This window comes from Sander lucioperca, chromosome 2, assembly GCF_008315115.2.
Source record: "Sander lucioperca isolate FBNREF2018 chromosome 2, SLUC_FBN_1.2, whole genome shotgun sequence".
In the NCBI taxonomy this organism is placed as follows: domain Eukaryota; kingdom Metazoa; phylum Chordata; class Actinopteri; order Perciformes; family Percidae; genus Sander; species Sander lucioperca.
Window position 1 is genome coordinate 43,479,592 of NC_050174.1, and position 27,675 is coordinate 43,507,266.

Here is a 27,675-nt window from a genome sequence, read left to right on the forward strand (position 1 = left end):
ACATTTACAGGCTGTAAAACCAAAACAATGAGCTGAAAGACACTAAGCAGCTCCACAGAGCTGAGAGGAAACTGCTGAGTAGTTATTGTCAGAATAAATGCGTTGATTAAAGCCGCTTTCAATAAAAATCTATAGTGATAGTTAATAATTGTTTATTGTTCTTTAATGCCTTGAATAAAAATAGTAAAATACAATACAAGAATAATAGTAGAATAAAGAGAAATGTGCTGAAGTAGAATGTGGTGAGTGTTCATTCAAACACATATAGCAGTGCAGTTCCATTTTGTTAACAGCCAAAACAAACCATGCTGGCTTTCTGTGTAATAATGTTTATCAAAGTAATTGATAATATTAAATATAATAAACAATGATAATGAATGCTGACAGCAGTGCAGTGAAGTTCAGGATTAAATCTAAGTCAAACTATGACCTCTTCTCAACTGATCATGGGTGTAAGTTGAGGTTCTATAAGGATAGCAACATTTTATATTATCCCTCCTTGAAGTATAACCAGTAGTAGCTGCGCAACAGTTTATAGGGCATTGCACAGTGCTATGATATACTACAAATGCAGCTTCTAATGTCAAGATTGGTATTGCTAAAAAATGTAGAGGCTACATCTTCACATAACATGACATAACACAGCATAACTTGGGTTTTATCATTGAGAGCAGCAGCATTACAATGTATATTATAAAAAGAAATCTTTAAAGCTATCACTGTCGGTGCAGTATTGTACGGAGAAGAAACAGAAAATATTCTGCTCCAAATTCTGTGTGGTGTTAACATCTAGTCGATCAGTTAAAACTGAGCATATGTGGTTGCAAATGTGTTACATCTTAAACCAAATTTTTTAAAGACACGTGTGTCCTGGTGATACCCTTTTTTGCAGAATGAAAGTGTATTGAAGCAATCGGCTGACAAAATTAAAATGAGAATGTCATCTCATAATACCATTTTAATTTCCCCAAAACTTCTATTTTCTATCTGCTATTTTCATTTACACTACTAGCATGGGCATTCTCTGACAAATAGAAAATTCATTATAATAGAAGTGGACATCTTACAATGCCAAACAACTCGTACATCTATTTTTTTGTGACCCTCCAATGGCATTTAAGAAATTGTTTCCTGAGAGGACTAGGGATTAAACTGCTTTGTGTTGTGACTTAAATGTGAAAGCATGTTTTATACTATCAGTTTAGGTGAAGATAAAGACAAGATGAATGCAGTTTGTTCATTTTCACGAAGCTACAAGCTTCTCAGTCCCTGAGGGTGCATGACTGCTACATGGGTCCGTGTACTTGGTGGCCAACGGATTTTCGTTTTGAAAGGAAAAAAACAAAAACGAAAAACGGCCAGTTTCCCAATTACCATTAGTAAATAGGAAAACAAAAAACGGAAAACAACCCATTATTCGTTTTTTGTTTTGATATTAAAAAACGGAAAACGAAAAACAATCTCGTTATCCGATTGTCTTTGATGTATTTGTAGATGGAACTCGGAAATTAAAATATGTGTGTATAAGTCGTATTCTTTAATTTTGCATTGGTATTTTTTTTGTGACCCGGAAGTTACTCCCGCCACGCCAAGACCCGCCCTTCAATAGCATTTATTGGCCAGTACCGCCTGTAAGATCCGTTCTGTGCATGCGCATAATTACGTAGTAGAAAACTAACAATGTCCCTGTCGGTACACGATCCGTTCTGCCTGCACGATAAACTGTATATAAGTAACATGTGTCAACACTTTACGACCAAACATTACAACTTTTTTATTAAATCTTTTTTTATTAAATCTTTATTATACAATAGTCATAGCTACAAACATTCGAAACTTGTCACTGATCCAAAACCGTGTAGCGACATCGTTGTTGTGTTGTTTACGTTAATGTTTTTACCTAATACTTCGTCTTGACTAATAACCATAGACTGTCTATTATTAATGCGATGAAGTGTAAACGTACATAAGTGTCCTTTTGAAGATGGGATGACAGCTCTCCCAGCCACCACTGCTGTATACCACTATAGTAGCTACATGCTAACGGCAGTAAACACTATAGTAGCTACATGCTAACGGTCATCTTAGCTGGCAATGTTGTTAAATTCTCCCCAATTCCGGGTCACATTCCTGCTGAAACATGTCCGATTGTGTAGTGTTTGGTCCGCAATTTTTGACGTTAGAAAGTGCTGCTTCGTTCCACTACAATCTAACGTTAGCATACTCATAGCTAACTATTGTAGCTGCATGCTAACGCGACATAGCGGAGCATATATAGCTAGCTATGTACGTATGTAGCAGGACTTTGTACCGTAAAAAATCACCAATAAAGGCTTCTAAACCAAATACTAAACAAATACAAATACAGTAAAGTGACCGGAATTAGGGGTGAAATGTCCAGCATTGAGCTACATAATAGTTTGCTAGGAGTTAGCTGGTCTCTCACAGAGATCTCATTTGTAGCCCTGTTTTTACCTGATACTTTCATAAAAGTACAAACACAGTGAGAGGTATACACATGCTTAAACTTTATTTAAAAGATGGTTAACCTGAAGCAGGACGGAGTCATGATTTTTAAAACACCAAAGCAAGGCTTCTAGCTCAGGCTAGCTAGCGATAGCAAATTACCTTCAAAGTTGCAAAGAAATTACGAAACGTAAAATTTGAAGCCTTTATTTAATTTGCTACATGGTGTTGTACTGGATGGCCGGACGACCCTCCGTATATCATTAACAGATACTTTAGGCAACTCCAGAAAACACCTTGTAAACTTCATCTTTGCCATCATAACGGTCTACTGTCACTGTCTAATGTTTTCTTCCGTGTCCAAACATCCTTACTCCAATGCGTGCATAGAGCTGTGAAGTTTGCCGGTGTTCGCGCAAGCGTAGAACTGATCAGGCAGCGCACAGAACGGATTTTACAGGCGGTACGGATCGGGTACTGACAAAGGAATAAGATTTATACACACATTTTAATTTCCGAGTTCCATCTACAAATACATCAAAGAAAATCGGATAACGAGATTGTTTTTCGTTTTCCGTTTTTTAATATCAAAACAAAAAACGAATAATGGGTTGTTTTCCGTTTTTTGTTTTCCTATTTACTAATGGTAATTGGGAAACTGGCCATTTTTCGTTTTTGTTTTTTTCCTTTCAAAACGAAAATCCGTTGGCCACCAAGTACATGGACCGTTGTGTTTCTTTAGAAATAAACAATGGACAAATAGAGTCTTTAAATGCTTCAGATGTAAAGTTATTCGCTGTCAAAGTGGCGCCAAAATGAATGGCAGTCAATGGGATGCTAACGGGAGGTGATGGCTTGGTAGCATCAAAATGGCGCCATAGGATCTACGCGGTCCAAGGAGAAGCTTACCCCCTTGGTGAGAACAGGCGATCGGGGCGCAGAGGGAATGATAGATCCACCATTCTCCCTGTTACAAGTAATTGTAGAATCAAAATGATTCGGAAGCTGTTATTTTAAGGTAAAATAGTTATAAAATGTTTCTTCAAGTAATTTACTTAATTTTGTGCTGAATGATTTTGCTTATATAAGAATTTATATTATTTTTGTTCAATGATGTTGATTCAATACTTTTCCGGAATTACAATCTGTGTCATGGCAATGTGGGCAGTGTGTGGCTTTCCTCCACACGGCCCTCCTTTGCTACGAGCTTTGTGCGCTTTAGCCACAGATGAAAGCCAAACAGCGTTCATTTACACACACTGCCCGCACTGCCATGACATAAAGCTGGATTGAGCAAATTATCGATATCTCTTAAAAGTGCCCATATTATGAAAAAAATCCCTTTTTCTGGGATTTGGGGTGTTATTTTGTGTCTCTGGCAGTGCTCGAATAACGTGGGCGCCAGAGGGGGCCGAGCTCCCATAGAGTAAGGACTGGCTCCCATGAAAGCAACAAAGTCAAAAATCTGAGGGGGTCTCTCACATCTAATATGTGGCATTGTAATTTGATCTTAAACAACGCTCATTATCCATCCCTGTGTGGTCTCTTACCATTAAAGACGTTAAATTAAAATATAAAATATAGGCTACTACGGGACGTAGACCTGAGCCTACCCTACGCTCATGAACGCAGCATGACTGCACTTCACCACCACACCACTAGGCTATGTGAGCAAACCGCATAGGCTACGATCGATTTGACAGCACTCGCAAGTCCGAAGAAGTCACCTTGCTTTTAGCTTAATGTGCTTTTGAGGTAAATACCACCAATACATCTTAAATAAATAAATCTGTAGCTATCCTCTACCATTCAGAGCTCCGGAAAAGTTCCCAGATATTTTGAAACACCTGTCAGCAATAGCCTACAATGCAATCTCTGATGGCGGAATATTCAGTGAATAGGCTTCCCGACAACATCTCAGTGCAAATTCCAAAATTGTTCATCTATTTATTTCCACGGTTCAACACACGAGACGACTGAACACCCAGGTGTTGTTATCACTACGTGCACATTATAAGACTAGAACATAGTTTGGGTGTGCAATGGCTTTATTCATTTCTGCCAGTTAGTGCATTTTCCCTGTGTAGAAGTTAAAGACATTATGGCATTATTGTGTCTGACACTGAGGATATCTGAGACGGTGGTCTGGTTCAAATCAGTTACGTTTTATTTCATTGTGAAATTGAGAATGTCACTCAGACTAAATCGTTCAGTCTATTTCTTTGTATTGCGAAATTGAAATGAAATATGGAATATTACAATCAATACTATGTTGAAATTAATTAAAAGAAGAAAAAAAAATCTCTCTGTCTGTTGTGTGCGTGTGTCAAGATAATAGCCTAGGCCTACCGTGTGCATATAAATATAATATAATAATATAATAAATATTATAATATAATATAGAATACGTAATTCGAGCACTGCATCAGCTTTTATTTCTTTCTTAGTCTGAGACTCTGGGATATATTAATGTGACTGAATAATGGATGGAATAATTATTATTATTATTATTAGAAGTATATGTTAACATCTGCAGGCATCTAAAACACTGTGATCTGCCCCGAAACGCACTCTTACCATATTCACATGTTGACCAAAACATATGAGCCCATGTATTCAGAACAGTGATAGCACACACAGTAGCATAGACAATACCTGATCAACACTTTGATCATTTTTATACACTCCATCCTCTAGTTAGATCTGTTTTGGTAATCATAAGATACAAGTCCTAATTTAAGATAAGTCCTAATTATGAGTATTAAGTCCAAATTATAAGATAAGTCCAAATTACGAGATATTAAGTCCTAATTATGCGATAATAAGTCCTAATTATGAGATAGTAAGTCATAATTGCCCACAATAAGGGTACACAAGTGGTAAAGCTTAAACTAAGACCGTATATTACCGTAAATTCTGCTGAAATAAAAGGCTTCATGCCAGACTTCATATGAAAATCTCCCTCTTTAAACCTCTCTTTTTTTAGCAAGGGTACATAAATGGTGAAATATAATAAAATGTGTGTCACACGAATGAATCTATATTTAAAATTTGGTTGAAATTGAATTCAATAAGCATGTCTGTAAGCCATAAATATTATTTGATTATCAGCATTGCCAAAAAGCAAAGATTTCCTGAAATCGCTGATGTTTCAGTGGAGTTTGGCATCAGTGTCTCTTCAGCGTCTTAACAAATTAACCCACAATATGTGATACACTGCCCAATCAAGTCAGTATACAGCCAGTGTGTATGGTGTATTATCAGACCTCATTCAGCAGAGGGTGCTACAGTACACAGAGGCATGATCTATCTATCTATCTATCTATCTATCTATCATTTTATTATGAGTTGTTGATTTATTTTACATTGGGAATATTAGTAAACTTAATTGAGTTAAGGTTTCTGTACTAGGTTATTATGGAGACGGTGAGATGTGGTTGAAAGCTCTGGATAAAGCTAGTAAGTGAACCTTAAAGGGTCTGTACTTGATATACAGCATATTAATATAACAGCAAACAAATTATTGCTATGTAGAGATATAGTGGAGTAATTGTCACGGCCCGCTGGCCGTGACCCTGGCCTCCTTCATGGTATGTGTGTGAATGTAGTTTTTGTGTTCTTTTTCTCCCTTTTGGTGTGCCTGCGGTGTGCTTGGTGTGTTTTGGTTTGGCGTCCGTCTCTGTGTTTTGCTCTCTCCCACATGCTCTGGAAGCCACGGGTGGGCGTGGTCACTGCAGCGCCTGCCTTCACACCTGTGGCTCATCACACCACTCAGCACTCCTGTTCCTCATCAACTGTCAACTCCCCTTTATAAGCCAGGCCAACCTTCCAGTCCCCGCCGGATTGTTGACTCAACTAGTATGAGAACACGGTAGCCAATCTGAACTTTCACTATTGTGAAATACCTGTTGCTAACTTGCTTTTTCCCTGTCTCACCTCAGACCATCTCGTCCTGAGCCTGGACCCAGATCTACCTGCCAGCACCGCAAGATCCAGAGCACTGGAGCCCGGACCCCGTTCCCTCTCTCTGACTCATCTGAATCTCCTGCCACTCAAACCACGTTCTGTTTGTTCATTTCAATAAAATCACCTTTATTGAAACTTCACTTTGGTCTGCGCTTAAGTTCTGGTCACCGGTCCTGACAGTAATGGCGTCCCGAGCAGGGAATTAAGTCACACTTTCTCTGTGTGTGTTCTAATCTGAACTTCTCTGTTCTTTGTATTGATAGAAAACTTTGTAAAAAGTTACAATATGGGCGCATTTCCTATAGGTGGCATCGAAGAAGCATGTTAATGTAACGTGTGTAAATGCTGAACTTCATTGCACTGGTTTTATCATGACATGGACACCTTTTATGATGACACAAAGAGTGAAAAGGCTGTTTAATACCCATTCCTATAAAAAGTACAGCATTTTGTTAATTTAATGTGAAGACTCATAGAATCAAAAGCAGATTAGGCTAAATGGGGATGAAAAGGATGCAACTGATAAGTGAAAAGAAGATTGAGAAAGTGTTAGAATGGATTCCAACGTTGACACACTATCACTGCAACAAGCATCACAACTTGCAGACGTCTATTGTTACCTCTGGATTGTTATACAATTAATGTTTGTTGTGTCCAGGTCAAATATGTAGGTATCATTATTAAATAAGAATAGATTCTCATAATAATTTAAGCCAGGATCAGTCCACCCAAATAAATTGTTTATACTTTCAATATCTAGTCATGCAGATAGTTTTGGATTTATTTGTCCAGGTTCTGAGATACCTGGAATTGTGTTTGTAGTTTTTATAGCACTGCAAAATTATATTTGCCAAACTCAAGTGCATCACCTTTTTTTCAGGAACAGTATCCTTGTTACTCTGTATAATCCACAGACCTTCCTCTGTTATGCTAGGTGTTTTGCTGCATTTGGAAAGACACTGATTTGAACACGGTGGGCCTTAGGAATGCACGGAATGGCACATCACATCTATTCTAATTACTTTGCTACCATCACCATGCTGTCAGCTGCTCTTTAATTACCTAACAACACACAACTTGTCACTATCCTGTGCACTGCACACTGTCACCATGAGCCTTCAAACTGTCTTCCTCATGCTCTTAGTTTGTTTTAAAATGTCCTCATCTCTCTCTCCTCAGCCGAACTCCGCTAAGAAGTCGGGCTGCTTCAAAATCAACAACTGCAAGTGTATCATGAAGGATGGGAGCGGGGTGATAAACCTGAACGCTATGGGAGATGCCGAGGGTTTCCTGGGGTATTTGATGCCTGTGTCAGCAGAGAACATGTCAGTCAGTGCAGAAATCCTCCTGTCCTTCAGCCCCTGCCAGCCCTTCTCACAGCCAGAGGACCTGACAGGAGCTGACTGTACCAACGTCGCTGCATGTCTTTTTGTCAGGTAGAGTAGACAAGACATTCAAAATATGTGCCTATGTAGTTATACTGACTTTTTTAGCCTTTTCGATGAAGCATGACTTTGTTGGATTCCGTTGGAGTTGCGTACCAGGGGCGATTCTAGGATCAGTGCGTTAGCTGTGCCTAGCACCCTTAAACGTTATTCTGCATTGAATTATGTAAGGATAGAAGACACCAACATTTCTGAGAAAACTTCCTTTAATGCTGAGCCACAGGGCCATTATTACAAAGGTGAGGTAGTATTACAAATGAAATTGGATATGTAGCTATGGAAGAGCAGACATTTCCCAAATGCAGTATCAATGACTTTTGAAAATTCGAGATTTAGGCGAGATCGACTAATGGCTAAAATCGTCGCTGACGCATACTGTATATACTTTCTCACCAAATTTAGAGGAATAAGACACAATACTTTAAGTGGGACCGTTTTTTTTTAAATTGGATTAGTAACAATAAGGAAAACTAATATCAATAGCTTTATCTTGCTAAATAAGTATATAATAGTTATTTGTATATCTAGCTACTATTTTTGTTATTCGCAATTGTTGACTTCAATCAAAAGAAATGTTTTTTTGTAAGCATGTTTCCAACCTCGCCTTTAATTGTGAATATTCAGATTCAGATTCTGTAACCGCTCCATTCTGATTGGATATGTTAATAAACATGTTAAGCTGTTTAGCCGGCAGTTTGTCCACTCTGACTGTGAATATGGTATGAAGTCGTGATTCTTCCTATCTGTTTTTCTTTTTAGTCACAAGTCTTGAATCCAGGTGAAGGCCTAAGCAGAATGGCTATACTTTTTTATCCTGTCATACTAACTCAATTCAATTCAATTCAGTTCAATTTTATTTATAGTATCAAATCATAACGAGAGTTATTTCGAGACACTTTACAGATAAAATAGGTCTAGACCACACTCTACAGTTTACAAAGCCCCAACAATTCAAGTAATTCCCCCAAGAGCAAGCATTTAGTGCGACAGTGGCGAAGAAAAACTCCCTTTTAGGAAGAAACCTCAGCAGACCCAGGCTCTTAGTAGGCGGTGTCTGACGGTGCCGGTTGGGGATGTGATGAACAGTGGCAATAATAGTCACAATAAAGATAATAGAACAGTGACTACAAATGATAGTCGTAGTAGTTCATGTCATAGCAGGGCACTGCAGGGCGTTACAGGATGTAGCGTGGCACAGCAGAGCATAGCTGGACGTAGCAGGACGCAGCAGGGTTCAGCAGGACGCAGCAGGACATTGCAGGGCACCGCAGAGCGTAGCAGGATGTAGCAGGGAGTGCAGCAGGACCACGGCGACAGCTGCAACCAAGATCTTGGTGCCATCCTAATCCAATTACCTATTGCTGCAATTTCCACTTCAAAGCAAAGTGAAGTTCAGGTTAATTCATGTTAAAGTTAAGAGGCAATTTATGTGACTTGTGTCAATGCCTCTGGTTTTGGACAGTGGTGGAAGTGTTCAGATTCTCTACTCAGTTAAAAGTACCTATGCCACACATAAAATGCAATTACAAGTGAAAGTCTTGCATTCAAAACCTAAAAGTAATGTACAGAAATGCCGTCAGCTCAATGTACTTTTAGTACAAAAGATTGAGCCCAGCTAGTTTAATCTTTAACAATGCATGGTATTTTAAGCTTATCATATATTATTTTTTATCTGAAAAGTAACTAGTAAGTATAGCTGTTGACTAAAAGTTATGGAGTAAAGAGTAAAAAGTACAATATTTTTTTTCATATTGTAGTGGAGTAGAACCATGGCACCACATTTCTCGAAGTAAGGTGAATCTATCTATCTGATGAAATTGTATGTAATGTGTGCAGTTAGTGTTGTGACCACAAGGGGGCACCCAAACTGTAAATGTGAAGACACTTTCTATTATAAAGAAACCATTTTTTTTCACTAACCGTAGATGATTGTGGTGCACATTGTGAACATTGAAATGTTTATTATAAAACAGTTTGTCAATTACTTGGAAAATGGTTATGTACACTGTGTGTGTCTGTCTAATGGATGTCAGGGTGGGGGAGAGATGGGCTGAATTTCTGCCTAGGGCCCCATAAAGGTCTGGCCCCTGGCCCTCACATACATGTTTGGGAGTAGAGCAAGTTTTTAGATTGAATTGAGCTTTGAATTGTATCTTTTGAAACGTGTTCCAATCTGTTTGCTTTACTCATCTGGCAGGTGTATCCCCTATTATTATGTTATATCTTGCCATGTGAATAGGTATCACAGGCTCAACAGATACATTAGCCGATATATCAGCTATGGAAGACATGAAGGGAATGAATTCCACTACAATGACACCCTGAAGATGCTGTCTGTCTCATACTTTGGTGAGCTAAAACACCAACATGTTTATATATAATATAAGAACATATTACAATTAATGTCACTGATCATTTTGATGTTCTTCTTCTGTTCCAGTTCATGCCGGGCAGCCGCTGACAGTAGTGCATTACCACTGCAATCCAAACCAGTCTATGTCTTTGATCCGGGACCAGAAACTCCGCACTGGGGAGCCCTTGCAGATCTGGGTAGAGAGCCCTTGTGCCTGTCCAAATGCCTGTGCCATGGGAGATCTGGGTCTAGGCACCATCTTCCTCATCATCCTCTCCCTCAGTGCAGCTGCATACTTCATCCTTGGTAATGCTTGTTATTACATTCAATTTAGATACTGCAAATAAAGTGAAGTGCAAGAATTACTGTAAGAGAACACGACTGAAATACCTGTTCCAGGCATTACAGTCTACACAGACTCCAATGCTTATTACACAGCACCATAGTGTTATTGGACGGTTTTATCTTACCAGTAGTAAGAAAGTAAGTTCAGTCAGGTACACTCTCGTCATAGATGTAACTATTTATCGCAACATATGGAAATACACTTGTGCTTGGAGCGGATGGCTCTTCTCTTAATAATGCTCCCTGGATTAGCCAAGCAACATGCTAAACTGAAACTTAGGAAAACTTCTGAACTAGGATGGTGGAGGGTGGGGTGGTGGAGGCAAGATTTGCAAGCAGCAGCAGTGAGTGAGGCAGCATTAGTGAAGCAAGGATCAGTGAGGAGGGAGTCATATTGAAATGGATGTGAGAATGGCTGTGATTGGTGTGTGATTGATAGAAATGATAATTCAACCAGCGGGCGTATGACTTCTGTGTCCAGCATGAACTAAGGCAATGCTTAATTAAATTTAGTTGTATAGCAGCTTTCAGGAGCAGAATGTCACAATGTGATTTACAAATAGAAATAAGGCAATGGGCATTACTATAGACTTAGGAAGAATAAAAACACCATGGCCTCCAGGAGGGTGTTACAGAAAAAGAATATGCAATCTCCAAAATGAAAGGCTTCTTCCTCTGGGACCATGAAGGAGCAACTGATACTTTAGGTTTAAGAGTGGGATTAGAACAAGCTATGGGATGGAGGATTGAAATAATTTGTGCTCAGCAAATGTAAGCCTTAATTGCCATTAAACTTGCTGAGCAAGCCCCTGGAGATTTTGAAGATACAGCATATTCTAAAGGAAATCTAATGGATCTTGGGGCATGAGGGAAAAAATCATGGAATCACCAGAATTATTAGAACCTGTCCTCTGGGGACAGTGGTGGAGTCATTTTAAAGTATTTGCACTTGAGTATTTCCATTTTAATGCTACTTACAGTAATACTTCTACAAAGCTACATTTATATAGTCAGACCATGTTACAGATTATAATTTTACCAATCATAATCTTATAAAATATGAGTGTTTTCAGTTTAACTTCCCAAAGGTTTTTTAAATAGTTAAAATTAGCTCCATCTGCAACATTGAAATGCAGCTACATATGAATGCATTAGTATTAGTAATGCAATATTATAATACATAATAATATAACACTGACGGAAGCCATTTGGCTGCATAATAAGTAGTACTTTAATACCTTAAATAAATGTAGCTGACAATAACCCTTTGAATGCTGGACTTTACTTGTAATGGATTATTTTTAAAATGTAGAATGGCAACTTTGACTTAAAATGCTCATATTATGCATATTTTCAGGTTCATAATTGTATTTAGAAGTTGTACCAGAATAGGTTTACATGGTTTCATTGTCAAAAAACACCATATTTTTGTTGTACTGCACATTGCTGCAGCTCCTCTTTTCACCCTGTGTGTTGAGCTCTCTGTTTTAGCTACAGAATGAGGCATCACACTTCTATTCCATCTTTGTTGGGAGTCGCACATGCGCAGTACCTAGGTAAGGACTACTAGCCAGTCAGAAGCAGAGTATGAGGGAGTGCCACACTAGCAGCTAGGCGAGCATTATAACGTGTTACAAAGTGACGCACGTTCGTCACGGAAGTAAAGGCTGGACTACAATAGAGCTGTTTGGAGCAGTTTGTGAACAGTGTTTTCTGTTGGAGATGGTAAGTCCCTTTGGGGAGGACTTTGGGCTTTTTTATTTTGTAAACCTGCAGAAAAAAGATATGTACCACTATCAAGGAAAGGGAAAAAGCCAAAAAGCATAATATGAGCACTTTAAGTGAAGGATCTACATACTTCTTCCATCACTTTCTGGGAGCCACTAATATATCCAAAGATAATTTAGTGAATATTGGTCGAGAAAGGTATATATATATATATACACTGTATATACTAATAGATAATAAGTCACAAGACATATTTGACATAAGAGATGCTAAATCCATGACATTTATATATTGATAAGAGAAAAGTTGAAATAGTTAAAATAATGTGATACTGTTTTTTTTCTCATCTCTCATAATTTAGATTTACTATGAATTTAAGTTTCCATCATAATTTTGGCATTAAAAGTCCAAATCCTGATTTACTAGCTCATAACTATGAGTTATCTTATAATTTTGATTTTGTATAGTTTATTAAAATGTCAACATTTTGATTTAGTATCTCATAACTTTGAGTTAATCTAACCCTGACTTCTAATGTTACACTTAGTATCTCAGAATTTGAGACATTTTTTGACTTTTATTCTGAATTTTTGTATCTGTTTTCTTCCTGGTGGGAATGGACTTCGAGGATTGACAGTTAAAATGACATTAACACACAGTTTCAGTAACTTTCTATTTCCATAGGACTTTAATCTCCCCTTCATTCTGCCCACAGGATCCTGTGCTCTCAGGCCTTTTCGGAGCAGCAGTGGAGTACAGATCTCTCCAGAGCACAGTGTTTGGTGTATGATCTGCTACCTCTGTACTGAGAGTAGGCCAGCAAGAAGACACTATACAGAGACGACACACTGAACGATAAGCAGCTGCGTGCCTCTGGGGCACTGCAAGTTATCTCAACGTGTCACGTATTTTGACCTGAAGGTGTCATCATGTCCCATGGCCAAGAGTCAGCATGGTTTTGTTTTTTCAATTTGCTCAAAGGGACGGGCTTGCGCTCTGTAAACCTTTACACTGCATTGTGTGGACTTAATCAGTACATGATACCTTTCTTTTGGTTAGGTTGTTTTGCATAAAATCACATGTTTTGTGTCAGTATATTTAATACGTTTTGAAAAATTAAAGTATTAATTATACATTATGCAAAAAACACACAATAATAATTGAAAATGTGAAAATCCTACAAAGTGACCTTTTGATTAGATCTATTTTTATTTGCTAAAAAGGAAACTTACTTTCCACAAATACTTTGACCAACTACTGATGAAGTTTTTTTCTTGTCTTCTTACTTTTTCCAGCCATTATTACACTGTAACACAAAAACATATATGTATACAGCTAATAAAAAGTGCTTCATTGTAAGCACAACAAATGTACCTGAAATTAGTAAAGAAATACACATCCAAACTGATTAAAAGCTCTGGTTAAAAGATGAACTAGAAAACTACAGCTTATATTTTCTTTACTAATGCACTCTGGTATGGTGTAGTTTCTATTTTGGGTAGACTCCCCAGTATGTCAATATGAGCCTCATCCAGAGTGTGGGGCCTCCATTTATCCAGCTGCAGACCTGGTCAGCAAAGGCCTTTTCCCATTGCTCTCTTCTGTCCTGCCCACCTGGAGGTTCTTTAAGGTCAAATTGGCTCAATCTGTTATCTGTTAGGGCTGCACAATTAATCGCAATTTTATCGAAATCGCAATATGGACAAGTGCAATATACAAATCGCGGGGGGGGGGGGGGGGGGGCAATATTTGTTAAAGGCAAAATATGGGTCCACCATTCCGAATGAAGTATTATGGCCTACAAATGGTATCCTACAGACTGAAGAAAAAAATCTTTGTTTGGTACAGATCCTTGCATAAATCATACTATAATCATTTTAACTTTTTTAATTTTAATATTTTCCAATGAGAATAATGATACAAAAATGATCATTCGTTCCATTATCGTGAATCATATTGCAATCGCAATATCAGTCAAAGTAATCGCAATAAGATATTTTCCTCACATCGTGGAGCCCTATTATCTTTTATCAGTTCTGAGCTCTGTTGTCCTTTATACTTGTATAATATAATAATAATAATAATAATAATAATAACTTTTATTTGTATAGCACCTTTAAAAACAGCAGTTTACAAAGTGCTTTAACAGAAGAAATAAAAGCATGAACAAAACAAATATACACAGCACATCAGTACACATACACAACAAAAGATGGAGCAGCTCTAAAGGACATTAAAAAAAAAAAAATAAGTGAAGATAAGTGGAAATAGCAAGTTATAGGAGGACAGTCAGTAAGTGGTGATGAACAGAGAAAAGGTAAAAGGATAAAAAATATTTAAAAAAAGACAGCATCACATGAAAGCAAGTCTATAAAAATGTCTTTTAAGAAGTGATTTAAAAGAAGTCACTGATTCAACAACTTGACATCTCAGCTGTGATCTGAGCTGTGGTCTTGTCTGGTGTGTGAAGGATTGGGAAACACCAGAGGGTTTACATTGTTTGGATTGACCTCGGATTCCGGAGCGCTAGTCTCCTCTGCTGGAGTCCTGCAGGGAGCACAGAAACACAACATGCAGTGATGTAGTAGTCAAGTCCCAAAACACTACCTCACTTTTGACAGCTGTAGATGATTGTTTAGTCATGGCTAAATATGTCATGGACCTATCTCTGTACAGGACATCTTCTGACTGTAAAACAGTAAATAAGAGGATTTCCCAAACTGTTGCACTGTTTCTTTAAAGTTAGGCATGTATTGATATAAAAGTTATGATTACCTTGGTATTAATTACCTTGGTATTAACTTGGAATTGAATGAATAAAAATCTAACATATTTAATGACTAACAGGTGACCCTTTTTTGAACTTTTCAACACATTTTTAACATAAGTTTATGCCAAAACAATGGATGTTTTGCTGCCTGTTACTGCTTCAACTAGAGCAGGGGTCTTCAACGGTTTTTAAGTGAAGTACCCTTTATAGACAATGCAGGAACCCCCAACTACATATTTTATAAAATTAAGTTGCATATTTAACTCTGCCTACAATAAAAACCTAAAGCCTTTATACATATATTTTAAGTGCATAGAAAACTAAGCTATACAAATAATTGTTGGTATGATTTTATAAATCATGTTTTAATGTTAAACATACGTACTGTATGTGACACAGTGAATCTTTAAGATGAACTGTATCTGTGGGTGGTTACCTTGGTGACTAGTGTTGGGCAAGTTACTTCCTAAATGTAATACATTATAGATGACTAGTTGCTGTCATTTGAGAGTAATTAGCTATATTACAATATTACTGTCTCTGAAATGTAATGCTTTACACTACTTTTGCATTACTTTTGAGTTACTTTCACCATCAGGTAGCTTGTGAATTTCACCACTGGATCAATAAAGTCTCATCTTTATCCACTTTAATACATCATAGATTATTCATAATATTTCGTATAATTAATATGAATATGCAAAGTAACTAAAGCTATAAAAATAGAGAAGTAAAACGTACAATAGGCAAGTAGGAGAAAATGAAAATACTCAATTAAAAGTACCTTACAGTTGTACTGAAGTACGGCATAGTTACTTTCCACGGCTGATAAAATGCAATGATATTTACGTGTAGAAAGCCTAATGTAAGTCATTAACTGGGGAAGTTCTATGCTGATATTTTTAAGTTATTTTGTTCATCCTATTCACCTGCAGTGCCTTGTCAAATGTCAAATGTATGCAAATTAGTGCATTTTAATTAGTTATATATTACCTAATTTGCACATCAATGTGGCGATTGTGATGTGATGATGTTATTAGACACAAATAGCACTTTATTCACCTGTAGGGCCATATTGCCTTAGCTAAACCTTAGCTAACTTATTACATTAGCTAGTAGCACATGCATGTTAACAACACAGTGTTTGTCTTTTGGCAAATAAGCTGTAAACTTGAGGCACTGGTAGTTTAGTCTTTTGTTCATCACCACTCACCTCCACATAAGGAAAGAAAAACTCAACTGTGTGGGATAAGAGCTGCAAGGTGGTGTTGCCTTTCTATAGTTCTATAGTGAACCATATAGGGAACGACAAAACGAGATTTCGGACACTCACTGAAAAGACATCGTTGCGTGACTTGTGTCAGTAGATGTGCCCGTTGTTTGTGTGATGGAGGTGGGCGCGCCCAGCATCATGTAAACAAACCGAAACATAAATACTTCTAATACATCCCTGAAACAAACCGAGCACCCAGGAGGATAGTAAAATGTTGTATATATGTTGCATGTTACATTTCCACTGTTTAGAAACGAAAGCCCGCTCCATTTTTCCTTTTCAGTTTTCGGGGTGACTTCTGCTTGCAGCCGCGTTGCATTGTGGTATACGGGAGTAAAATGTAGGGTACATCGTACGTACACTCAAATTAGCAGTGCATTGTGGGTATTTTATAGTGGACTATATAGTGAATTAAATTAACCACGGAGAATTCGAACACCACTACAAAATGGTGAACACACTATATAGTGCACTATTTCCGTGATAGGGAACGGTTTCGAAGTGTGCGCACATGCCTGATAATAACTGAAATCACCTGTGTGGGCGTTTAGAGGCTTTCAATTATGTCCCTGTGGAGGTGGCTTGCAATCAGCTCCATGGAGTGAGGTGTGGGGATGAGAGCAGTGCCAGGTGAGTTCATTGACACAGCTGATTCTTGTGTCTGATTACACTCTCCCTTTGCATGCAGTAGTGTACAGCAATATCTGAACAATATTTGAACAATATCTGTTAATGTGAAAAACTCTGAGCAACTGGACTGTGTGCAAGAGAAAAGCCGAGCAACTAGCGGTGCATGGTCAGAAAGTGTGCAATTTATGTAACAAAAGATCAATACTTGGCGTCGGTGTATCAATACAGTATTGTTTGTGGAAAATATTGCAATACTGCAGTATTATGTATGGATTTTCCCCCCACTCCTAATGCTAATTCTCCTAATGCTTATGGTGACTTTCCTCTTCCTCTCTACACATGTTTTCTAATTATCTAAAATGTAGATTGTTTTTAAAACTACTGAGCACATTCATAAACCCTTTTAAATTTACATGACCCAGAGGCCTTCCCCTAACATCACATGAAAATCATAATGTATTTTTTTCATACCGACTTTTAAAGTGTCACATACAAGGGCCACTACTAGGGCCTGAGACATGTATTCTTGTATGTACATGTATGTCCTGATAATACATATAGTCGTATCTTTATTGTCTGATCCCTATTTGTGGTAATAATCCTAATGTTCATGTTGAATTTGCTAGTAGTTTACTGACTGCAAAGTGTGACGTTTAAATGTCCTTTTAATACATCTTTTTATGTAACTTACATGAGATTCAAAATATTACGATGTATCTATGAATTGTAAGTTTTATTGTCAACTGAAATATATATTTTTGGTCACTTGGGGGCAGTGCAACACCCTGTAAACACAACACTGACATATTATCACCTTATAAAGTTGCCTATTTACACATCCAACAACTACTTGGCACAGATGCAAAGCCAGAAAATTACACAATTTTAGAATTTGACATCATTCTTAATTTCACATTCCCCACACAGTTCGACAATGGTGATAATCTGACTGAGCACACACTTGTTTTGCTCAATTTGCTGTTATTCTGCTCATTTCCTGGTTTGTATGTGCTGTTTGGGTAGCTATGTTTGCTCTGCTGAGCAAGCCCAATTTTACGTCTTTGTTCTGCAGCTTTCATGTTTAATAAACCCCTCAGAAAGATGCTTGTGATCCTCAAAGCCTGTTCTTGACCAGGTATTATCCCCTTAAATTGTAGAGTAATGATAAATAGCAGCAACCAAGGATTTTTTTAATCTTTATTTTCTATCTTTTATGCATTAATAAGCAGGTAGAGCTTTGTCTAACTGTGTCTGTGTGCTGTCTGGAGCTGAGCAGGTAGTGTACAGTGCATCAGAGCTTTTTCGACTGAAAACAGCTGCCTGCTGCTGCTTGAAACAGCGTTAATGAGTGTTGAGACTGAACTAAAACAGTAAATTCACAGTCCTGAAAACCAAAATAATGAGCTGAAAGAGCGCCATAGGAACTGTAGCGAGATAGGTTGATAGACCTCCTATTACTGTGTGGTCTAGACCTACTCTATATGTAAAGTGTCCTGAGAAAACCTCTGTTATGATTTGACACTACAGTATAAATAAAATAAAATTTAACCTCTGTGGGTTCGTCACCACGAGCAACCCCTTTCACATTACAGGCAGTCTTTGGATCTATTTTACATATATGTATTAGTGTAGGGCTGCTATAGGAATATTTCTAATTTCGATTATTTGGACTGATGATATTGCGATTGGGATATGATGCACGATATTGGCGGGAATGATCATTTTTGTGTCATTATTCTTATTTTCATTGAAAAATACAGCCTGAAACGTTGTCTACTATTAAACTTTATATATTTTTGGATATACGTAAGTTATAACAGTGTGTGGAAGTTTTCTTCGCAACTTTTGACCTGTTTGTCCCCCTCCGACGCACCTGTCTCACGTTGCAGATGTGCGATGTATTTTTCAGTATTAAAAAATATTAAAATGTAACAAATTAAAAAGATTATAGTGTGATTTTTTTTGCGAGGATCTGTACCAAACAAAGATGTTTTCTTCTGTCTGTAGGAAACGATTTGTAAGATGGGACGTTTCTGCAGCACCACAATACTTCATTCAGAATGGTTCGACACATATTTTGCCTTTAACAAATATTGTGCCTCACCTCTGCAATTTGGATATTGCACTAGTCCATATTGCGATTTTGATCTTTGTCCAGCTCTACATGATTCACAGAACATCCTGAAACGTCATCTTCTCTTTGGCTTTTTCATTGCATGGAATGTTTCCATGGATATAACAGATCCCATTTAGACCTAGTGGGCATGCCTTTACATGCACTCCAGTTGTTCTAATTGCTTGGGAAAATATATTTTGTCTCCCCACCCTCCAACTGACATCACTTCTGAGACCTTTTTTGGAGCTCTGGTCCAGATTTTGGAAAGGAGAGTGAAAACCACAGATGTGATGTGGAAGATATCCGGGGAAAAGCTCATAAAAAATCATGCAGATGGTTATCTCCTATGACTCGCCACCGCCTCCCAAACACCACCTCTAAGAACTCATACCTCATCTCCTCTGTCTCAGCGTCCTGCTCCTCATCCTCACAGAGCGATGAAGGCAGATAGAGATGGAGTTCGGAAACCTTTCCGGCGCCGGGATGTCCGTGACGAGCTTGCCTCTTGCTGTCGCAGGGGGTTGTGGGAGTTTCTGGAAGGAGAATGTATTTCAAAGAGTCTGTTGTCACTGTCAGAGATGCAGCTTTGAATTCAGTCACATTCATGCTGCAGATGTCATTTATAGCTTGATTTTGACTCATGAATACTTAATGTTAACCAAGGCAAACAGCAACTCTTGTGCTATTGCACTGAAACATCAAATCACAGTTTAGTTTATGTTTATGCTATGCGAGTGTTTATTGTATTTCTGACTTGGAGGCAGATAAATCTGGGTGTAAATTTGTTTGCCTAACGTACATATTCATGATTGTTGTGGACTTTGGGAAATATTTGCTGCTTTAGTTGTTTTATGTTTTTAATGTTTCTGTGTAGTTTGTGTTTGTGTGTATGTGTGACTGTACTGCTGCCTGTCTTGGCCAGGACACTCTTGAAAAGAGATTTTCTATCTCAATGAGTTCTTTTCCTCGCCACTGTCACACTAAATGCTCGCTCTTGGGGGAATTACTGGAATTGTTGGGTCTTTATAATTTTTAGAGTGTGGTCTAGACCTACTCTATCTGTAAAGTGTCCTGAGATAACTCTTGTTATGATTTGATACTATATATAAAATTGAATTGAATTTTCCTGGTTAAATAAGGGTTTAATAAAATAAAAATATAAGAAATATTTTCCATATGATATCAATATATAATAAAAATCATTAGACTAAAAAAATGTAAGGGTCTGACATTACCAAATATTGTTTTGTGGTATCTTCAGTGAAAGCTATAGGCCTAAGATGTGGGTAAGTCCTCAGTTATCTGTTTATACGGCTATAATAAAGGTCTTATTTGTTTTTTAGCAGGCGGGCATGTGAAGTATGATGAAAGGTTATTAAAAGGAAATGGAGCATTAATCAATCAAACAGACAACTCCAACATCCAAGCACATCCAACCATCAAAGAATCACACTGGGACCCTCAGCATTTAATAAAAGAACAGTGTGTTTGAACTTTGAACAAATACACCCATAGCACAGATGCATAAGTGAGAAATGTGTGTTTGACAGATATAGCAATATAATGGTGCACCCTGTTCTATAGTAAAGTTAGCAGAGAGGATCAAAATATGTGATTTATTCACCTGCTGTTTTAATGACTGGTTCTCTGGGATGGCATACAGTGGGAGGTGCGCCTTCTGGAGTCCTCTTAGGTCTGCTCCCAGTACTGGACCTTAAAGCTGGGTTTCCTCTGCTCTCCAGCCTTCCCCTGAGACTGCTTAACATTGTCAGGCTCCCCTCTCCTCCTTCTCTACTCGGTGGTGTCACCCTGCGTGTCACCCTCCCACTGCTGGGCCTCTGCTGTAGGGGACAACAGAACCCCTGCACTGACAGAAATAATGATAGGAGGATTACAATTTATCATATTAATTGTTTTGTATATAGTAACATTACCTCTAAAACCAGCAGTGGTAATACTGACAACATTAAAGGAACACGCCGACTTATTGGGACATTAGCTTATTTACCGTATCCCCCAAAGTTAGATAAGTCCATACATACCCTTCTCATCTCCGTGCGTATTGTGACTCTGTCTGACGCCCCCACCGCTAGCCTAGCTTAGCATAGATCCTGGAGGTAACCGGTTCCAACTAGCCTACTGCTCCCAATAAGTGACAAAATAACACCAACATTTTCCTATTTACATGTTGTGATTTGTATGTTCACAGCGTGTACAAATAACAACGTCACATGAGACACAGCTATCTTCTAACCGTAGACAAACTGGGAACTATATTCTCCGAAAGATGAAGCAGCTGCTACTTCTGCTACTTGGGCGGAATGATTTGCTGGGCTTCTCGGGTGCTGCAAGCAAATCACTGCGCCCAAGTAGCAGAAGTAGCAGCTGCTTCGCCTTGGAACCGGTTACCTTCAGGATCTATGCTAACTAGGCTAGCAGTGGGAGCGTCAGACAGAGTTACAACATGCATGGAGATGAGAAGGGTATGTATGGACTTATCTAACTCTGGGGGATACGGTAAATAAGCTAAAGTCCCAATAAGTCGGCATGTTCCTTTAACATGTGAAGATAAAATAGAATAATGGTAAATACCACAAAAATACCACAAAAACGACCCCATAAGTCGTTTGTTCAAGCAGCAATTCCACCCATATTTAGGTTTATAGTGGCGGTGCCCTCTAGTGGCCGTATTAATTATAACAGGAGCAAAGCAGGAAGAAACAATGTTGTATAAGCAGTGGTGGAATGTAACGTAAAGTACTTCCTCAAGTACTGTACTTAAGTACAAATTTGAGGTACTTGTACTTCAGTCTTTTCTTTTCATGCCACTTTCTACTTCTATTCCGCTATATTTCAGAGAGAAATATTGTACTTTTTACTCCACTACATTCATCTGACAGCTTTAGTTACTAGTTACTTTAGAAATTAAGATTTTTGCACACAAAACACATGTAGTTTGTAAATACGATGTTTGATTATAATCTAAACTAGCCAACAATATAACGGCCTACAAGTCCAGCTGAAATGATTAGACCATTAAATACACAACAGTTTGTATCATTTCAAGTTTCTAAAATGTGAGGATTTTTCTGCATTACTTAAAAAGTAAAAGAGTATTTTAACAGTGTGGTATTAGTACTTTTAAGGATCAGAATAATTCTTCCACCACTGTGTATAAGAGCGTCAAACTCCACATAAAGAGGCAGGTTGGGGTGGTGAATGGGTCAAACAAACAGAACTATGTAGATTTGGTCTGTACCGGGCAAACAGTCACCTATTCTCGGGTAACTGAACCACCAACTATCGCTGACCTGACGGAGCCGGTGTCGCAGAGCTCTGTAGCGGCTAAACACATCTACTAACTGCCACTGATTCGACGTGCTGTGACGGAGGTCTGTAGGGGGCATCACATAGCTCTGTAGCGGCTTAAACAGCTAGCATTGCCGCTCTGTAGCACGGAGCTCTGTAGCACAGAGCTCTGTAGCCGATGTCACATGACCAGCCGGCTGACTCCTAGTTTTCGTATGATCTCATACGTTTGAGTGTGCATAACTTTTTGTTTCTTTTCTTATCCCACAAACCCGTTCATGAGAATGCGTTGTTTCAGTATTCTGCTAAAATGCAACAATTGCTTGTTGAATTTAAAACAAATGAAATTAAATCATTTCCAACACTTTTATTGAATAAATTGATCATTGAGATGAATATGAAAGGCACCATTTAAAATATATACTGTATACTTTCTTTCAAATAACACTAAAATTCTCTGAGTGTCTTTCCAGCCCAGTCTCATGGCAGTTCGTGAAATGGTCATGTTACTGAATCTATTGATTTGTGTACTGAACACGTTAATGTTGTTATTTTCGTGCAGTGAGCAAGGATTTTATAGTAATGTATTTCAATGGGAAGCATATTTTGTGATCACAGAACGATTACGGTAGCGAGTAGTATTAATAAGGCGAAAATCCGCGCAGGGAGGTTGGTCGGTGTGGCATTTAATTTCCCCGTTGTTGCGTCCCCCAGAGCAGCCCAGTGTAATGGCAGTTCGTGTAATGGTCACGTTCGAAAATCGTGACCTGTACACGAAATAAAAGAGAAAATCGTGACCTGTACACAAATAAATAAATCAAAATAACGTGAATATTTCACGAACTGGCTTGAGACCGGGTGGGTCTTTCACGATATGTAGCAGCCATTCGCGATATGTTTATTGCGACAGTTAATATTGCGATGACGGTAAAAAACGGTATATTTTGCAGCCCAAAACACATTATGGCATTACATAATTGTATGCCATGTCATGTAGTTTGAGGGTACGGTGACAGGTAGCATGTAGTCACCTTGCAGGCTCAGGAGTTTCGAGGAAAGCACTGTGTCTCCATCGGACCGGGGTCTTGGTGGAAGCAAAGTGAACACTGTGCTCTCATGAAAGGGTATGGACTGAAAGTTCCTCTTCTGCATGCTGTGGACATACATGCTGTCCCCTGCAGCACACTCTGGTTGATGCTTCCTCCTGTCATTCATCACACATCCAACAAGTTTTACTACCAACACAGATGGTGCACAGTCAGTGAAAGGCCTTGGAATGGAGTTCAAAGCTACAGATTATGTTATAGTTGGGTGTTCCTTGTGCTTCTAGATTTCTAGAATCTGCATTGAATTTATTGTATGCAGCTGAAGCATTCCTAAATAAAATTGGCTCTGTTTGAATCCACTAAGTGAGGTCAGGATTTACAATGGATTCAATATGTTCAAGTAATGTGTCAAGCACATGGTCTGGTCTAACTGTTCCTTGCACCTCATACAGGAAGCTCTTCTTGATAAATCTGCAATCTGTAGAACTTCTATTTACCGATGGCTGAGAAAGAGTGAAAGGAAAAACCAACATAGTGACTTAGTAAGGTGTTGTTACCACGAGCCTCCAGAACAATTCTGCTCTAAATTCTCCAAGTCTCTGCAACTCTACTGGAGGGATGAACAGCATTCTTCCAAAAGATATTTCCTAATTTTGTGTTTTAAAGTGGCCATATTATGCTCATTTTCAGGTTCATAATTGTAATTTGAGATTGTATCAGAATAGGTTTACATGGTTTAATTTTCAAAAAACACCATATTTTTTGTTGTACTGCACACTGCTGCAGCTCCTCTTTTCACCCTGTGTCAGGTCTTTGTTTTAGCTACAGAGTGAGACCTCTCAACTTCTGTAACATCTCTGTTGTCAGTCGCACATGCCCAGTAGCTAGGTAAGGATTACGTGAGCTAGCTACCTGTTTCTCCAACTTCGGCCTGTACAAGGCAGGATTAGCTGGGAGACTTCTTCTAAACGAGGGCGCACTTCCAACTTTGCGTGGAATACCTGCAGAACAGGGACATGTAAGTAGTTCTATACAATTTATTTTGTAGATTAGGGTGAATTTGTGTGTGTTGTAGCAGTGTTTTGCCATTGAGAATGAGCTAGCATGCTAACGGTTAGCCCCCTAGGCCCCTCGTTTCGGCTAGTGACGTAGAAAGCCGTGCAGACTTTGAACAGCTCACCCGGAGACTGAAGGCAGGACACATTCAGAAACCTGTATCGCACTCAAAACGGCATGGATGTTTTTTTTTCAAAGTTTGTATGCGTGTGGAAGCACCAGAGACACAAAATAACACCCCAAATCCCAGAAAAAGTGATTTTTTTCATAATATGGGCATCATCCTAAAATCTTTCATAAGTGTTCACTTGGGTTGTTTGGGGTGGTTTGGTAACATCCTTTTTATTGTCATCAAACTACATCTGTAAGCCCTTTCAGCAGAGTATCAATACTAAGAGGTGTTGAAAATCACCATTACAGATCATGTTTTTCCTTTTTCCTTATAATTTAAAATTTTCTGGTTGACACGTTCATGATGGCACACCATCCATAAATCGCAATGTCCCCAGTTCGAGTCCGCCCGGCGACCTTTGTTGCCTGTCATTCCCCGTCTCTTTTCCTGTCATCTCTCTACTATCAGAAACTCTGATAAAGGCACACAAACGCCAAAAAAACTATTATAGAACTTGCAAATTTCGGTATACACTTATAGAAAATCCATACAATTTTGATAGTGTTTTAAATTTGAATTATAAACACAAACACCCCATGTAAAAAAAAATTAGTTAGAACAAGAGCTTTTGTATTTCATTTTACAGTTACACCAAGCTGGTTGTATTTTTGCACTCTGGGCAGCTTGCAGGACTACCGCAGCTTTATGGCAAATGCACTTTACAGTATATGTGGCATTCTGAGCTGGAGTTTACATACCGCAGAGTGCAGCTGCAGGGACTGATTACCTTACTTTCCCTATAAGAAGTGGATGGTTGTTTTAAAAAAGAAAGAAAAACTGATATAGACAGAAAATGAATGCCATGTAGAGGTAAATGAGACCCCCAGAGTTAGACAAGTCGATACATACCCTTCTCATCTCCGTGCGTGCTGTAACGCTGTCTGACGCCCCCAGCATTAGCTTAGCCTAGCACAGATCATGCAGGTAACTGGTTCCAACTAGCCGACTGCTCCGAATAAGTGACAAAATAACGCAAACATGTTCCTATTTACATGTTGTGATTTGTATAGTCACAGGGTGTACAAATAATGCCATGATCACCAGTCACGTTCGCTACTAACTAGCTATTCACATTGGTTTTGTTGATGGAAGTAACTGTGCTTTTCGGTGTTGCGCTAATCACTCCGCCCAAGTAGCAGTGCTTCCACTTTCTGAGAATATCCCACTTAGTATATGGTTAGAATATGGCTGTGTCTCATGTGACCTTATTATTTGTACACCCTGTGACTATACAAATCACAACATGTAAATAGGAACATGTTTGCGTTATTTTGTCACTTATTCGGAGCAGTCGGCTCCAGAACCAGTTACCTGCATGATCTGTGCTAGGCTAAGCTAATGCTGGGGGCGTCAAACAGCGTTACAGCACGCACGGAGATGAGAAGGGTATGTATCGACTTATCTAACTCTGGGGGTTACGGTGAATAAACTAAAGTCCCAATAAGTCGGCGTGTTCCTTTAAACGTTTTGAAGAAGGTGCACTCATTGCTGGCAACACTTCTTGGCAACACATCTTGTCATGTTCCCGGGTTTTATTTTTTCTGTTTTATTTTGTTGTTCTCCTTTCATACACCATTGTTTTACTTCCTGCCTTTATAAATGCCTGCCCCACCCTGATGTGTTTCCTGTCCCTTGTTACCTCATGTGTATTAGTCTTTGGGGTTCTCTTGTTTCAGTGTCAGATTGTCTGCTTTTCTTCAGATAGATATTATGGATTCTTTTGTTATTTTTGAGAGTGTTTACTTCTCCAATGTTTAGCATTTCTTGTCTTTTTGGATTCAGCTTTTGTTATTAAAGCTCGCTCTTTGTTTCTTCAACCTGCTTGACTGGTCTCCTGCACTCAGGTCCTCCTTTTTTAACTCACAAACTTGCTGGTTGTCAAGTACTTTGAATTCCTAAATGAGATTAATAAAGTTGATCTTATTTACTTGTCTTTGTTTTGGATACATTTAACCCTAAAAACTAAGCACCTTTTTGAACAAACCTGTTTCTGCCCAGCAACAGGCAATGTCATAAAATTCCCTGCAAAAATCTCATCAAATGCACTAACTTGCATATCCTTACTGAGTTAGTTATACGGTCAGTACAACATGGTGTGGATTGATTGATAGACTGATTGGGGGAATAACTCTGTGTTCAGCATAAGAGGATATGGCAGACGTTTCCTTCTATCCTGGGACAATACTGCACAACAGTTCCCACAGCTAGCACATTTTACAAGCCCATTTAAACGGCCTGACACATTTTAAAGAAAAACAGAAGGCACACACCTCTGGAACTGATTCGGCTGTTTTGTTTCAGTGACTTGGACAAGGGGGGTTATCAACAGCATTTTAACAGAAAGCATGTGTCTGTGGTTTGGGCTGGTCTTACAGTTCATTACACTGCCTTTCAGCAGCTCTCCCACAATGATGAAAGCTCTGTGACTGCTCTTACCTGCTCTCATTCAGACATTCAAGTCTTTCAGCAGGGCTCCCTGAGGAATCATACGTGTAGATCTTGAATGAAGTCCCATTTTGTAATGTTCCTGTGAATATGGATCCACACCCAAACGCTGATTTTACCAGCAGGGCTGTTACTGTAGATACACTCAGCTGTTGCTAAGGGACTGTGAGCTCACTCTCTGGGTTTGTTTGTGGTTGGTAGGGGTGTTGGGGGGGTGTTGGGGGTGGGGGGTGAGGGGGGGTAGTTAGTTCCAGCTTAACACTGGGCTAAAAACAGCTGATTGACTTAGCAAGCATGAGTGGTTTATTTGAGCTCTGGTGTGTATCCTCCCTTTCCTTGGGTCATTTGGGAACAGGGCTGTTGGAACATGGCAGCAGCAAGTAAACACATTAGCACATAAGCCTGTCAGTCCTCTGCCAAAGAGAGCTGTGGAACAGGTTTTTAAAGAGTGAGAATGGAATCCAAACCAACTGCAGTAAACTAACCTCAAATGCAAAATATTATGTGTAATAAGGAGAAGTATGCCGTAACTCAATCAAGCCAGACATTGCAGAG

The 27,675-nt window shown here is 38.7% G+C and overlaps 2 protein-coding genes across 4 annotated transcripts in view; one reads left to right on the forward strand and one right to left on the reverse strand.

Moving 5' to 3' along the window:
• Positions 1–7,542: 7,542 nt before the first annotated feature.
• LOC116050403 lies at positions 7,543–13,560 on the forward strand. The gene is made up of 4 exons (XM_031300418.2): positions 7,543–7,868; positions 10,117–10,226; positions 10,318–10,536; positions 13,019–13,560. Exons 1-4 carry the CDS (start codon positions 7,543–7,545, stop codon positions 13,153–13,155), a joined length of 792 nt encoding a protein of 263 aa, XP_031156278.2. The 3' UTR covers positions 13,156–13,560.
• Positions 13,561–14,644: 1,084 nt separating this feature from the next.
• LOC116050696 overlaps positions 14,645–27,675 on the reverse strand; it is a 30,468-nt gene continuing 17,437 nt past the window's right edge. The window contains exons 1-5 of one of the 3 annotated variants that reach the window (XM_035998380.1): positions 27,112–27,288; positions 23,433–23,605; positions 20,717–20,959; positions 19,484–19,625; positions 14,645–14,850 (exon numbers count right to left, since the gene is read on the reverse strand). In XM_035998380.1, the coding sequence (XP_035854273.1) occupies positions 14,733–14,850; positions 19,484–19,625; positions 20,717–20,959; positions 23,433–23,568 (639 nt within the window). In that variant the 5' untranslated portion in view covers positions 23,569–23,605; positions 27,112–27,288 and the 3' untranslated portion in view covers positions 14,645–14,732. Of the gene's footprint in view, positions 14,851–19,483; positions 19,626–20,716; positions 20,960–23,432; positions 23,637–27,111; positions 27,289–27,675 lie in introns of those variants that run through there. The other 2 variants (XM_031300932.2, XM_031300933.2) reach the window with 2 other exon arrangements.

Bases quoted from the DNA above. Each gene is read 5' to 3' on its own strand.
- LOC116050403 (XM_031300418.2), top strand. From the start codon at position 7,543: ATGAGCCTTCAAACTGTCTTCCTCATGCTCTTAGTTTGTTTTAAAATG. The intron at 7,869-10,116 runs GTAGAGTAGACA...CCATGTGAATAG, and splicing joins GCTGCATGTCTTTTTGTCAG to GTATCACAGGCTCAACAGAT. The intron at 10,537-13,018 runs GTAATGCTTGTT...TTCTGCCCACAG, and splicing joins AGCTGCATACTTCATCCTTG to GATCCTGTGCTCTCAGGCCT.